The sequence below is a fragment of the Melopsittacus undulatus genome, chromosome 4 (genome assembly GCF_012275295.1).
Source record: "Melopsittacus undulatus isolate bMelUnd1 chromosome 4, bMelUnd1.mat.Z, whole genome shotgun sequence".
NCBI classification, from domain to species: Eukaryota; Metazoa; Chordata; class Aves; order Psittaciformes; family Psittaculidae; genus Melopsittacus; species Melopsittacus undulatus.
This window is the reverse complement of record NC_047530.1, coordinates 40,566,805-40,583,168: the sequence shown is the minus strand read 5'-3', so window position 1 is coordinate 40,583,168 and position 16,364 is coordinate 40,566,805. Positions and strand designations below refer to the sequence as shown.

The window sequence follows — 16,364 nt, the reverse complement described above, 5'->3', positions numbered from 1 at the left end:
TAAAATTAATTAATTTAGAATTCAAATTTGACATTTAGAAACAATTCCAAACTTCCATTTAGCTAAATAAAAGGACAGATAGCTAAGCCTTTTTCTCAGAGCTCACTGTTAGCAGGGAACACATAATCTAAGCATTCAGCTACACATTCAACAAATACCAGTTGTACGAAATGAAACAGAAATGCAAATGTGCAAGAAGGAACAGTTTATGCAGAGTATGTAATTTCTAAATTTCTAAATAAAATTACTGTTAGCTTTGCTTCTGAGTTTACAGAGCATGTGCTGGGCTGCCTTTTGCGTTTTTCAGTATCTTATGCCATGCCCCAGGGTAGTAATTCCACATATATTTGTTCTCTTATCTCCAGCATTTTGTAATTATTTTGTAGAAACTTGGTTCACAACACCTGAATAAATTACAGAATGTGAAACTACAGATATTTCTGCCTATGACTTCCACTACTAGCAGTGGTTCAATTATACATTTGTTAACATTTCTAAAGAAAATAAGCAATTAAGACAAAAAGTATGACTGTGTAAGTGCACCTAAACATGCACATTTCCCAACTAGCTTCTGTTGGATTTCCAAGTGCTCAGAGAACTGACTTCAACAAGAAAACTTCTGTTTCCTCATTACCAATCTAGTGAACATCCACGCTGTCTGTGGCTCTTGCACATCCTCTTTTTAAGAGGACAGTATTTCAAATAATTTGACTAGCACTGCCACTCAAGAAAGGAAGCCCGCTGTTTGAAACTCCTAGAACACCTATTTTATTGGCCTCATTGGATCTTTTAGGAGGTGGCATCTTTCAAAAAGTCATTAACTCACTGCTTTAAAATCGTGTACCCATCTTTGCATACCTGCAAGAATCACTTCAATTTTGTGTCATATACAAACCCCTGACTAAAACAAAGAGTACTTGATGATACTATTACAAAAAAATTAGAAAAAAAATAGACTAGTAAATAGTAACAGTATGATGTGTTACACAGAACTGTCTGGACTACCCAGAGGCACAGGCTCATTTAAATGAGATGTTTTTTAACATACAAAAATGCAAAGTTACAGATCTTGTTCTCAGTAAAACATCCAGCCATATCTAAAAAGCGAGTAATCATATCCTGGAAAGAAACTCTGAGGATAAATAACTAAAACCATACTTCCTGCACAATGTTTTGGAAACATCTAACTAAATTTGGGATGTATAATTGGTTACAGTAAGTTAAACAGCATGGACAAAAGACAACACTGGAAATTATTTCTGAAAAACTTAGAACCTGAAGAATTAGAGAGGGGAAGGAAGACTGAGAGCTGATGAGATCCTTCTGCACGAGTACATTCCCAGTAAGAACAATACTGGCTTTTCATCCAATAGGAAAAGCTGGACTGCCAGCCACAGAATGCAGCAATCTGGCCAGTTCAAATGGAAAACGAAAAGCAAATGTAAAAAACAAAGGCAACTATGTAGCAGATTAAATAGCAAAACAGGAGGTAAAATTAGGTAGTATGGCCTACTGGAAGTATTAGCTACACCTTATGCCTGTATTCAGTAATAACCAGGTACAGTACAAGGGTCTATGTATGACATAAGAGAGGATGCCATTTTAGATGACCTCATCTTCCCTTCTGGCCTTTGCAGCCATTCTGATTCTCAAAATGACTAGACAAGGCTAGTTAATCTCCATAATACCTGTGACAATGAGGCCATAATTCCCATTTTACAAAGAGCAACCAGAAAGACATTACTGTGTTAAAACTCTTAGCACTGCAAAAAGCCCACAACTACCCAACAACAAAAATCAGCCTTAAAAAAATCAGAACTGTAACAAGACAGCTTCCTGAAAAATACAGCACACCCCTACTTCCATCTCAGAAAAGCAGTCTGTAGGATGATGAAGATCTCACTGTATTGAGTCCACAGAGCACATAACTCCAGTGCTGGCATTTCACCACTGCCACATCCTCTGCCTTCATTAAAGGCAAAAAAAGTTATTAGCAATCACATGAGTCTTGCCTTTGTACAGCTCACAAAATTTCTTTTATTGAGATGCCTGCATTAGTCCAAACCAACAACTTACTACGAACATATGCTCTGCATGGCTTACAATAATGAAAACTGTAGCCTATTGTTGACAGCAACACTTATCCTAATTTACTCACGGCTGCACTCCAGCACAAAACTGTAATAATGTCCTGACTTCTTTTCCCCCCCTCTCTTCTTTAAAATAACAAACAAGCAAATTGAGGCCCTTAGTGACATGGTTTAGTGGTGGCCTTGGCAGTGCTGGGGTAATAGTTGGACTTGATAACCTTAAAGGTCTTTTCTGACCTATCTGATTCTGTGACATCTGAAGGCCACATAACGTGAAACCACCTTGATACTGATTGAGCTGTCCTTTCACCCTGTTAGTTTTACCATGATTGTTATATCTGCTAAAGGGCACTTTACTAATGTCTGAATTACAAAGATGCTTTTAAATCCAGCATAAATTTTAAAAATAAGCTTGAAAACCACTACTTCGTATTCCTACCCCCATCTCTGTAAGAAAAATTGGTTTCCTCTCTACATCTAGTTTTGACTTGCTGAAGTTGTTGATACAATCCTGATAAACACAGGCACCTATAGTTTTAAGCAATCCAGTGGAGGTAAAGCTAAACATTTTTCTACCACAGTCTCACTAGCTCACAGTCTTTGGTTCACTAGACTTTCTTCTTACACTTCTTATTATATGTTAGCAAATACAAGGAAAATGTATTTTCCCTAGTGAATAACATACTTAGGAAAGAATAAAGGTTAATGTAATTTAAATAAACATATTTGATCTAAAACATCAACTGAAAGGATTTCTATTTTACACATTAGAACCCTAAATTCTGATCCTTTGTATGATTTTTAGTTATATTGTCAAATAAGCTGATAAGTCTTGGTAACTTTATGCTGACTAAATCTGTTAATGCTAAATATTCAGAGGTGACTTAAGGCACAGCCAAAAGGGAAGACAGGCCTTATTAATGCTCAGAGAAAGCATGTTTCATCTGTTCAGTGTAGAAAAGGTTTTATTGAGGTTTTACTTTACTTGTTATACTATCACCTTGTTCTACAAGTATTCTTTGTAATTATGGAAAATAAATAACATCTTCCTGGCTAAATACTTTTACTCTGACAGACAGGGAAACAAAATAGCAACACGAAAACCAGATCTAAGGAGTTCTCATTTTATTTCATCAAAAATAAAATGAAACAATCAGACAGGGGAAAAAAAAGATAAACTGAAACACCTATGTGGAAAAGGGCTATATTAACACTGTGAGATTGCAACCAATAGCCTCTACATTGTCTTTAAAATTACCTGTAATAATTTAAACACTTAAAAAGTCATTCCAATTAAGTTCAGATGAAGTGCATACTTAAAAAACTATTTAAAGTTGACTTAATAGCACACAGTTTGACTATAATTTGGGACTAACACTTTTAATCTTGAAATTAGCCATTTTACTCCAATACAACTACTTCACAAAATTTCTTTTCACTCATTAAGTTTCTGTAGCTCAAGCTACTGGCTTTTGCTGCTGGTAAAATGCTAGCCATTCTTCATGCTAAGTGACTAACAGTGTCTGTGACTCATTATCACCAGGAGATGAATATGCTGCTGATTTTTGTAATGCTAAACTACAAGTAACACCAAAAATAATTTAATCATACGTAATATGTAAATCTGGGGAGAAGTAAAGAAACGTCAGTTAGTTGGCACCACCACCTGTTATTGGCTGCACACCCTGCAATCTGCTGCAATGCTGCCAGAAAACCACAAGACACACCACCATACATGTGCACCTACTTCCACTTTTCTGACTCGACCTGAAAAGCTAGTTTCAATATCCACTACCTTGTACAGAAACAAATTATTAGTTTTAACATATACCATTTCCTTGAGAATATGTCTGCAAAGTAACCCTATTACTTGCACAGCAAAGTGCAACACTTTGAATCCATCATTTCAATGCCCACCCCCTAATTCACTCACAGGTGTGTTATCTTTCATTGCTAAGTGAGACTGTGTATTGCCCTTAACTCCTTAAGAAGACAGCCTGGAAAGAGTGTTGCGCTTTTAGGGAAAAGGTATAGCATTCATGTCAATATTTTTCATTAGTCTGTTTCAGTTTTGCTAGTTGTCACCATATGCAGCTCTTAATCATCAGATGCACTTCAGTAAAATGATGAGCTTTTTGTTAGCTTACATCAAAAGAGAAAATAATTTCTTATGTACAAGAGGACTAATATTTCACATTTAAAGTCACTAACTGATCCCTGAAAAACATCACATTTCATTCCCCAGGAAATTGACTGGTTTAAGATTCCACCTTCCATCTTCTAGGTGTTGAATTCCACAGCTAAGAAATGAAGTTTTCTTTGTCAACATAATTAATACCAATAAACAATTCCAAAACCTTGAAATAATATCTGCACAGCATACAAAATCCGGGAATACTCTTCTTGCTTAACAGCAAAAGAAATGTAAAGCCTAGAGGTCGGTTTTCTTTCCAACAGCAAAAAAAATGCCAATTTTCAAAAAACCATTTTCAAAATTAAGTCCCTGAAAAATGTGTTTGGCAGCCCTTCCGTCACATAATAAATCTCTTACCTAGACAAGCAATAATTCCTTTAAAAGCATAGCTGAAAAGCAACTTTAAAACATTATGAGGAATTATTGTAGTTACATCCCCTCAGCACAAGACAGTTTTGGCTACTTGAACTATCATTTGGAAAGATTTTTAAAATACTTTTCAAGATATAATTTATTTCTACCAGAGAGTGTCAAAATAAGTGAGGTCACCTTGAAATGAAGGCTCTGGTACCACAGGCACCAAAGACAATACCCTGAGAACTTCTCTACTGAAGAGCTTCTGCTTCTCCCATATTTCCAGTTAGCAGTTTCGCCTCCAGTACTTACCAGACACCTATATGATCTGCTGTAATTCAATATAACAGCAGAAAATGTGCTGTCTTCATCAGTGGGTTTAAAGAGAAGCTTGCTCTTTTAGTGAATTAGGAGTCCAGTCAGCTCTGATGCTGCCATCAGAGGAGGAATCAAAACTGTGAGTGATAAATGAGAAGAAGTAGGTCTTGCTTTCTAAGGTAATTAGCTATCATGCCAGCTCATCAAATACTGTGGAGCTATATCTTCATTATATTCACAATGCCAACCAGAAGTTTTAACCAGTTTTAACTTCCACTCCAAAATCACTTGAACAGGCAGGGAAAAAGTTATCAAAGTAACTTTATTCTCTTCCATTTCAGGGAAGCTTAAAACAGCAAAATAAATCAACAATTCAGAAGACCAGTAAAACTAAATTATACCAAGGCTCAAAACAAAAACACCAAATGGTATTTTAAAGGTTCCTTCTTTCAGACATAAAACCTAATTTTAAAACCACACCACTGCAATAATAGAGCATTCATTAGCTGGACTCTAAAAAAAAAGCAGCACTTGGACTATTTAGGTCATTTATATTGAGATGAAAGTCTGTTCTAAATAAAATGCATACAATTGCATTTGACATCTCATTCATAATTCTCAAATACCCAGATGATATCCTTACAAATGCTTATGCCCAAGCTTCTACTTCTGTTCTATGCTGAACATACACCAAAGCAGAAAGTTCGTCTAGATTTGTCAAAAAAAAAATCATTTTTAACTACTGAATTATTTTCTACAATAGTAAACTAAGAAGTCAGTAAATCAGCCTTTTTGCAGCTGGAAACATAGTCCTCCACCAACAGCATCAGCACTATGATGGACAGACTGGGAAGTCAAAGGTATCTTCCTATAGTAAAATCTCTTCCAGGCCAGAACTGTACTTTAAAGCTGGTTAGAATCAGGCAATTTCAAATTCTTAAGCAGTGTACAAAACTGCATTCACTGCTAAGTAACCGCTACAAATCCAAATTTTAGAGATGTGTGAATTTTACACTTCCTCTAAGAGAAGCAGTTGTGAAAGATGAACAGCTTTTAAGAGATAAGCCCCAAACCAGTTCTGCTTCAGGACTACAAAACTAAACACCATAACCAACAGCAACCTTCTTAAACACTTCTAAACTGACAACCCTAAGAAACAGGATGTATGAGAAAGAGACTAGCTGTGCTCCAAGATGCAAAAGAAAGTGAGAGTAATAAAAGAAAGAAAATAGGAGAGATGTAAGAGCACCAAGATCAGAACTGCGGAAACAAATAAATTTAAGCAAGAGAACTAAGATTCCAAAGTTGTGATTGTTTACACTTTTGCTACCTCCCTTCCACACTACTCACAGGATGTAGTGTGTAACACATGCACAGCAACACTATTAAGTAACAGAAGTGCTTACATCAACGTTTCGTGCTGTGAGTTAAAAAAAAAAAAAAGAGAGCAGAGACCATGCTATATGAAGTGTACAAATGCAGTTGAGAAGGAAGGTGGCAAGAACAGCAACATTCTTCTACAAAGGGGCAAAATATTTGTGTGAACAGTGACTAATATTTATGTTTTTTGTTTGGATTTAGAGAGCTCAGAAACAGCTACTCTCTCTCTTGAGAAAAGCACTGCAAGAGTACAGATGCTTAAATTGATCTAAGTAATTGCTATAGTTTTAAAGCAAAAAAAAAAAAGTTTTTCTCTACCATTAAAAACAAAACAAAAACTCCCAACACTTCCACACTGCCACTCTGAATACATCTCTTCAAACTAAACAATCAGCCCCTATGTCACAACAGGCACTGCAGATCACTTGCAGGACACTACCTTTTTAATCAGACAACAGTACTTCATATAACATTACCAGAAACTCTTCATTTCAGTGATCTACGCCCATATTCAGTCTGTAAAGAAAATTTTTGAGGCTGAAAGTTTCTAGGAATGATGACTGTTATATACAGCTATGGAGAGAGGAAAGCAATTCCCTAAATAAAAGCCAAAACTACTTACGTTTCAAAACAGCGATCCACGTTGTCTGACATCAGAAGTAGCATGCATAGCTGTTCCAGTGCTATTAGCTGCATATCCCTTTCATCTCCCTGCCCCATCTGCAGCCATTCCAGCAGCGTGTCCGGGTCCACATCTGCCATCGTTGGTTTGGTTGGTTTTTTTAATTAAAAAAAAAAAAAAGCAGCCACCTCCACTTAAATTAAAAAGTACCAGAAATATCCTTTAATTGTTTAAGCCAGACCAACTTGAGCACAATTAATGTATCTCTTCAGCCAGCCCCAAGCTTTGACAGTTTTCACCTGGAAAAAAAAGCAAAACAAAAACAAAACAAAAGGCGATAAGGGAATTATCACCACAATCTTGCCTTTGAACTTTTCAAATTTGCTCCTCTCTAAAATGTACATCATATTTTTAGGCTGACATTAAGAAAACTTCTACACATTTGATCAGCATTTGCCCCACGCACCCAAGGTTTATATGTGAGTAAACAGTAAAGAGTTTGTTCTGTTTCACTGGAAATAAATCTCAAGTTCCAGCTGACAATCAAGACTCAGAGCCTACTCTTATTTATAGGATAACTCAAAATTAAAATTTATGTATAAAAACTGCGCTTAACCCTATTCTCAAAGCTAATATAAAGACAAAGCTTTGTCTTGCCCATCCCCTTTTCTTTAAGGTCACTCTATAATACAGTGTTCCAAACTCCTGAGAGATGGATTACCTCCTCATGAAAATATTCAAATATAGAAACACATCAAATGTCACATTTTAAATACAAATCCACAAAACAGAAAAGTGAGATGCACAACTAAGGACTTGCAGAATCTCTGCAAAAGTTTTTTACTAATCCTTCATCTCTTAAGATGGCATTTGAACATAAGGAAAGTAAGCTTTTTAAGTCGGAGGATTAAAAAACCAAGAATTTCAGAATTACTTCCATTGAAGAGTCAGGGGTTTGTTAATTTTGTTTTTTTTTTAAGAGAAAAAGAAAATGTATCTAATTCATAGCTTTAAAAAATGCAGTGAATAATTGAAATTATCCATGTACATATAAGGAAAACAACATTATTTGCTGGGCCAATGCCACAGTTGCACATGCAAGCTGAAGACAAAAAATGTCCTTTTAAAATGTTAAGAGATATTTTTTACCCATGTACTTGCTTTTTATGTTTTACTAAGAAATAGCCAAATTCTTCTCCCGTGCCTAAGAGCAGAGCAAGTACTATTATTTTCAGGTAAAAACTAAGACGTTACAAACCAATCTCTCTAAATTAAACACACACACACAAAAGAATTACTACTTTTTAAATGTAGCTTAGAAAATAAGAAGAAAATTAGTTTACAAACTCGTAGATAACTACAAAATACTGGACAGTGCCCCCACAAGCTGGGGGGGGGGGGGGGAGGGAGAAGCTCCATCTGGACAAAGTCTGCCTACTTGTTTACTTTGGTGGTAACGAGTTAATGGTTAAAAAATAACTCCATCAAGGGCACATCTACAAAAGGGAATCAGAAATTGGTGTTACATGGAGAAACACACACTGAATCAGCAGTGCTGTTTCACAACAGCTGTGAACTCAAAGATGTGACTAAACAAAAGTATAACAGATAGGATTTTTGTTTATCGTTTAGGGCAGTAAGATCACAGATCACCCGGTTACTGCCTGCCAGTTAAATATTTTTGTTATTGCTGCAGTCTTGCTGTAAAATGTAACTGAAATGTTACTCATATGATTTTCTGTGCTTTAAACAATGCCTACGATGCTCTGAGCTGTTTACAGGCCGTATTTCCTGTTCCAAGACTAAATAAAATTACTTTTAGCCAGTACAAGTAGGATCATATCATAATACCTCCCCTTAACGAGACTAAAACCTTAATTTCGGGGAGAGGCGAGGAAGAAAGGGTGAAGGCAACAGAACGATGAAAATTAGGAGAGATAGGGAAAGTGGGGTAAGTTCAACACAGGCACCTGCTGTTCTTCCATCCCCGACGGGCTGTAACCAGACGGAAACGAAACACAGCGCACAAAACAGAGTACGGCGAGAGGTTCCCGGGAGAGCCGCACCAGAAAAGGGGCCAGGCCGCGGCAGACCTCACCCCCCTCGCCCGGGCCTGCACCCGCACACACATGCACACACACTCACTCACACCTCAGGCGGGCCACAGGCCCCCGCGCTGGGACACGGGGCCCGCTCCCCACACCCGGCCTCGGAGAAGGGGACCCCCGCACCGCCTGACCGCCCGGCGCACACGCCAGCCGGCAGCGCCGCCCCGCTCTGCCCCTCGGCCCCCACGCACAGAGGATCTAACACCCGCCGCCTGCCCCCGACCCGACCCTTAGCCCGCTCCCTCCAGGCCTGCCGTCGCCAACCCGCCAGGCCCGGACAGCGACACTCGAGTTCCGGCGAGCCGCAGGCCTCGCAGGGTGACCCGGCCTGGCGCCTCAGGAAAGGCGCCATCTCCCCAGCGCCAGCAGAAGCAGCCCCGCACCGTCCCCACCGCTCACCTCCACTTCTCAGAGCCCTTCCGCCAGAACCGACCCCTCCTCAGCGCCGCGGGGACACCGAGGCAGAGGCACGGCGGCAACCCAAGCCCCACAGCAGGCAGCAGCCAGCGGCATCCATGGCGCTCCTCCCGGCACGGGATTGGGTGGGAGGGGGAAAGGGAGCAGCTCCGCGGCAGCGGGGGAGGAGCCAGCGCTGGCCGAGCGGCCGCTGGGGGCGCTGTGAGAGCGCCCCGGTCCCGCCTCCAGCCTATCAAGCAGAGGGAGCTCGGGCTGCGGGGGGAAAGGCAGCGGGCTCGGCGCGGTTCTGGCTCCGCGGGCGGATCCCGAGGCTGGCGGCCTTCGGGGATAAGAAGCGGCTGGCGCTTCGGCACCCGCCTCTGGTGGAGCCGGGGACCCCGATTCAAGTGCCTTGCCCGGCCCTGGCTCGGCTCCTTCTGCCTAAGGGCAGCCGCGGTCCCGGCCCCCCTGCCCGGGTTCTGCAAGGGTTTCCTCGGCCTTGGGAGCGCGGTTCCGGAGCTCCTCCCGGGGCCTTCGAGGAGTCAGGAGGAGGAGCAGGGGCTTACCCAGCGTGTCCGCCGGCTCCCCCGGGTTGGGGTGGCCATTCCCGGCCTGTATGGGAACTTCGATTTGGGGTTTTATGTAGTTACAGATCATCTTACTTCATGCCGTATTCAGGTTATTTGCTTCAGTATAGTATTCTTTATGTTTACCGAGGGGCGTTACGCATTGCCAGGGCCCACTCTTGGAAACACTTTGAACCACCTCCAGCACTTCCATTAAAGGGGCTGCAGACTTAAACACTGCAGGAACTGGTCTGTCAGAGCAGATGTTTTTACTTGCCTTTAGCCCTGCAGTGTGTCTGAGATACTGCCAGCTATACTGTGTAGCTTGAGACAAGTTTTGAAGTAGAGCAGCCTCATGCCATGCATGCTGCAAAATGCTGTGGTTACCTTGCATGTGATCAGAACACAGAGGAAGCAAACTGCTATGAACTGAAACTGAAGGACTGAAAGGACTTCAGTAGCAAACCACTATAAATGCAAAATTAAGAACTAAAAGCAAATGATCTTCAAAATAATTTCCTTCTCTGTAAGATGACGTGTGTTTTTCTAAGGAATTTAAGCCTATTAATATAAGTACAGTAAATAAGATTATTGCACATTTGAATGTCAGTCCTACCTACCTCATTGACATTTCCTGTAATTAGGAGACTAAAACTACCCACTGAACAAAAAGGCAATAGCAGTCATGCTTGGTTGAAACTTGCCGAATAAAGAAATTTTTATTGTTTGATGTTGTAATGACACCTCTAGAAAGTATAACTTTCATTGCTGCAGGTTTTTTCAGAACACAACAGTAGCTCCTTTGTCTCAGATTCCTAGGGCAGCTTAGCCTTCCTGTCTCACTGCATTATGTCTTACTTAACTGCCACTTGTTCCAGCCCTGCTGAGATTTACATGTATATCCTGTGCCTATGCTTGTCTTTCAGAGGTCAGCAAGACTTATGTGCTTAAAGTTAAGGACATGAGGCAGTAGGAAGACTGAGTCTGCAGTCTTTAAATTTAGAAGGTCTATTTTCTTTCACTTTCACTGGTATGGCAGAATTAGGCCAAACTTAGGAGAACTGCATCTGCTAAGTGACCTCACTCCTGTTGCATGATGCTAGAACAGTTTCCTTTGCTTTTTATTGTGGCTTCAATTAAAGCAACATGAATTTCTTCTGAAGGCCAAAAGCAAATGCAAATTTTCAATTATAAAGACCAAAAACTGAAATCAAACAAGTATTTCACTCTTCACATAGGTCGCAGTTTCTAGTTCAGGTATCTTTGAACAGGATGAGGTTATCAAAATATAGATCAGTTTAGGAACAAAATCCAAAGTTTGAATATTGTACATGCAGAGAATACAAAGCATGGATTTAAAATACTACTAAGTAGGAGTACAACACTTAAAAATACAGGAAATAACTTTCTGTGCTGTACGTATTTATTTCTAAATGGATTAACAGAAATACTTCCATGTCCTGTTGCATTAATTGCCAAATCTGATACATTCTTTAGTTCGGGAGTTTTGTAAATTAAAGGAAGGGTATCAAGTAATGTATTATAGCTTTAGTCATGAATCAGCATTTTTTTCCATCATACATTACATTTTTCACTTTCATTACATTTGTAATATTTAAGAGTTTGCAAGTGAACTTTGTTCCTCATCACAAGATTTTTTTCCCCCTGGAATGAGTCTGACAAAGGAGAACTGCTCTGCTGACAAGATGATCTCTGCTTTACTGACTATATTCATAGAATCATAGAATAGTTAGGATTGGAAAGGACCTTAAGATCATCTAGTTCCAACCCCCCTGCCATGGTCAGGGACACCTCACACTAAACTATATCACCCAAGACTCCATCCAACCTGGCCTTGAACACTGCCAGGGATGGAGCATTCACAACCTCCCTGGGCAACCCATTCCAGTACCTCACCACCCTAACAGTAAAGAATTTCTTCCTTATATCCAATCTAAACCTCGATTATATACTTCTTACAGTGTGTATGTTCATGCTCTGACTAATACTTTTTCCAATCCATGTGCTGACAGGGCACCGAAATTCTTTTTGGCAGTTGGCAGAGAGAGCACTCCATTGAAATGTATCACAGAAGTTACTGTTTCAGACTCCCTCTGACAGCACTGATGTGGACTGGGACTAGCTCTGCAAAAGTGCATTGGACTGCTCTAACATTTAGCAAGAAGGAAATCAGTAGCAAGTAAGAGTACAGTTAGTGGATAGGACAGACATAAGAATTGCTGTTATTTGTTTTCATTTGAACTTTCACATGAACAAAGTTTTGTTCAGACCCCCAATTTGCAGCCTGTGGCTTTCATTTGGTTAGTGCTAGGCCTAAGCCTAGTGAGGAGGGACTCTATGTGGGTTAGTGCCGCCAGACAGGAAGGCAAGTAATGCAGTATACTGAAGTGACAAGTAATGGGGCTTGACTGTCATAATTCCTTTGAAGAAAATCATGCTGAGCATTGTGCACAACTTACAAAAACAACTACAGTTCCACATACTTGTACAACGTACATATTGTTCAGTCAGTCAATGACCTGAATTCTAATACCAGCTGACATGCACTTTGTGTATGACCTTGGCGTAATCCCTTAATCACTGCATGTCTCTGTTTATAAAAAAACAAGATAGTAATCCTGAAGTCAGAAATGTCTTAGCATTTATGGAACTGTGAGTTGCTGAGGCATGTTAGTACACTAAGTCTTAAATAATATAAAACAAAATTCCTGTTTGTGACTACACTTGAGTGGACCACATGTGTAAGTGACTGAGAAAGCGTTTGGAAATGAGGTCATGTAGAGTCAACATAGACTGAACTGTAGAGTGTGATATTGACCCATTACCAGCATTTTAGCTGTGTATTTGCTTGAAAATTAAAGCTTGTCTTTAAAAGAGAAAACATAAGTACAGTTACTGGAATAATATCATGCCAGGGACACATGAACCATAGAGAAATATGCCATGGAAGGTAGCAAGGGTCAGGAGTTGGAGAGCTGCAGATGCAGAGAGCTTCTGAGACATGTTATAAAGAACACCCTGCTTGAGGCAGTGACTCTGTAAGAAGACATTGCAGGTGTTCTCCAAAGTGTTTGATTCTGTTTGAAAAGAGGTAACGTTTGGTGAGAATTTCACAAGATCTTCTCAGGGTGGAAAAAAAACCCAGATGTTTTTTCACTTACAGCTCAAAGCAAAATAACATTTATTACCACTTTTATATTATATTCAGACTGGTGCTTTCTTTATGCGAAGGAAAGATCTGTCATGGGAACTGTTGGTGTCACAGTGTGGTAGTAAGGATTGTAAGCTTCAGAGAGGAGGGAGCGGTCTTTTGTTACAAAAAAATACAAAACTGGCCAAAAATCAAACTGAAATACTCCTACAGGTCAAACAAAGCACTAAGTCACAGATGCCTCTTTGTATTTTTAATGCATATAGAAGTGGGAACCTAGTATAATTGATGTTTGTGTTAGCTGTGCTGCCCACCTCTGCACACATGCCATTGATGTTTCCAAAAATATCACTCCTCTAGAGTAAATAGATCAGAGGGTGACATAAACCTGAACACCTCCACAAATTCAATTGAGTAGTTTATACTAAAGGCCAGGGCTGTGCCCAGCCAAATAAAACAATTAGGATATTTATGGATTATTTATCCTTTTGCTTTAACACTTTTTTCTTTACTACCCACACAATAATGTGGTAGGAAACACTGAAAGTTCCTACACCTCCAGAGACTAAATATGAATAATTCCCTACATGTGTCATTTTTTTTGATGAATATTGTACTTTTAAAGACAAGGATAGCCAATGTTGACTGCACATTTCAGAACAAGGAGGTCAGATATTGCAGTAATATCTTGCTGTATCAGGCAAGGTTTAGTTTTACAGAATTTGGTTATTTAAACTGACTGACTTCTTAAGCATATTGCTAAAAATTTTTTCTTCTCCAAAACTGCAGTTGGTATAAGTTTCATTTTATTTAAATCCTTCTCTGTTGTCATGGTCTCTTCTTTGCCACTTGGCTGTTGCAGCAGCCTGAGGAGCACAAACACAGTGTCAGTGTCTTGACTTTCCAGAAGTAGGTGCCAGCATTGGCAGGCTGGCAGTCACAGAACAGCTCTGTGCCCACGGCACAGCCCAGACTGTTTGCCATGCACGGCCTTGTGCAATCTGCCGCATCAGGCACTGTGTGAAAGGTTGCTGCTGTGGGACTCAATTGCACATGTTGATGTGGTGAGCACACGACTGACGTTGACGTGATAAATGTGTGAGTGACATGGTGGTGTTTATAGAAGTACAGAGCTGAGTCATTGCTCTGCTTGTTAGACTCCTCCTCAGGAGAGCGTCAGCTTCCTGGAAGGTTCTTATCCACGGAGCTGAGGGAATGAACATACACAGAAGAGCATGGTTTTCTGAAAACTCCAAATACCCCGAAATTACATTTTCTTCTTTCTAAAATTATTGTTCAGTATCATATACATTATGGTGCTTTTTCCTAATTAAACTCACCCTTCTGGGGTTTGTGTATGTTGGGGTTTTTGTTGTTTTTTTAGGTTTTTTTGTTTAAATATAGGTTTACTTATTTGGTATTCCAGGCTGAGGAGCGAGATGTGGGTAAACTTTGTATCTCTTAACTCCTTTTTATCTCTGTTTACCTTCTGCTATATCAGTTGTTTGGACATAAAATAGAAAGCAATCCATCACCACCGCCTGCCCTCACTCACGTCCCTTCCACCTCTGATTGCCAGAGGGAAAGTGAGGTAGAAATTAGGCAATGGTTATCTATTTCAGGCTGTTAGCTGTACTCCATCAGTAACATGGGCAACAGCAGTAAATCTCGATCCAAGACAAGTGCAAGGAAAGATCAGCAACTCAGATCACAGTATTTCTTACTGGTTTTAATGGCACATCCAAAGATTCATCAAGATTTGGGATTTGTTCCTCCTAGTTTTACTCCCTTGTCATGGGAGCAAAACATGTATTCCTACCAAACATCTCATGTAGCTCCCAAAATTTCAATGAAATATTATAAATGAACTTCAATGATCCATGCTGATAAGAAAAATTACAATAGGAAGAAATTATCTTTTGCACCAAGTGATTCTTCTATTTTCTGGGATTAAAACCCTAGCTATATGAGGTTTTATTAGGAAGTGTACTTTTTATCGACTTAAAAGCTTGCTAATGCCTTTTACTATTCTTGTAATGAAATTATGGCCTATTCAACACTGTTGAATGTCTTGACATGCAAAAAGAAAAAACAGTCTCAAGCTCCTAAAACCTGAATTTCTGGACAAGTTGCTAACTGGAAAGAGCTACATCCTTCATTCAAACTGAGAAAAATCCACAGAAAGAATATTGTGGAGGAGCATCACAAAGTTCAGTGCTAGCACTGCCCTACAGCACATGACACAGACTACAAAAAATGGTACTATTTACTCACAAAACAGGAAAACTTCCTTGCCACACTGGTGGCTGTTGGGGAAAATGGGAAAGTACTGTACTTTTGTTTACTCAGAAAGATAATCTGTGCACTCAGCAAGCTCAGTTAAGCCCTGGATTGTTTGATCAGGAGGAAAGGTGCCATTCAAACAAATAATTATCAGAAGTGATGACTTTTTTATAATTGTAGTAGACAGATGAAACCAGGTTTCTGCAGATCCCCAAGTCAATATTCCTGCAAAGAAAGAATACACATTCATTAAGGAATATATTACAGGTAGCAAGCTGTGTACCTGATTTTCTCTTAATTAGTTTTTATTAATAAATTAAGATCATATTGTGTATATTTTGGGACTTTTTCTTCACTGTAACCTTTGAACTTATTTCCAGGCTACAAACTGCATTATGTAGAAGTGTCTGAAAACAGGAAAATGATTTTTACAAAAAGAAATGAAGGACTTCTAATTTCTACATAAAGGAAAAAGAAAGAGAGGAATAAACCCCAACAAATGCAAGTGATGAACAATACACCTGCTGACCATCTGCTGACCCATACCCAGCCCATCCCCCAGCAGTGATCTGCCCCTTCTGGGTAACTTCCCCAGTTTATATACTGGGCATGATGTGCTGTGATATGGAATACCCCTTTGGCTAGTTTGGGTCAGGTGTCCTGTCTCTGCTTCCTCCCGGCTTCTTGTGCCCCTCCTCACTGGCAGAGCATGAGACTGAGCCATCCTTGATTGGGGTAAGCACTACAACCAAAACATCAGTGTGTTATCAGCACTATTCTCAGACTAAAGGCAAAACACAGCACTGCACCAGATACTAGGAAGAAAATTAACTCTATCCCAGCTGAAACCAGGACAATGATGCTGAGGGGGTTCCTCCTAC

The 16,364-nt window shown here is 39.8% G+C and overlaps 1 protein-coding gene across 4 annotated transcripts in view; it reads right to left on the bottom strand.

Annotated features, from left to right (window-relative positions):
* The window catches only part of HECTD1 (HECT domain E3 ubiquitin protein ligase 1), a 56,118-nt gene extending 48,998 nt beyond the window's left edge, over positions 1 to 7,120 (bottom strand). For all 4 annotated transcript variants that reach the window (XM_031049111.2, XM_031049113.2, XM_031049112.2 and 1 more), the window contains exon 1: positions 6,959 to 7,120. In XM_031049111.2, coding sequence (XP_030904971.1) covers positions 6,959 to 7,098 — 140 coding nt within the window. In that variant the 5' untranslated portion in view covers positions 7,099 to 7,120. The remainder of the gene's footprint in view (positions 1 to 6,958) is intronic.
* Positions 7,121 to 16,364: the final 9,244 nt, after the last annotated feature.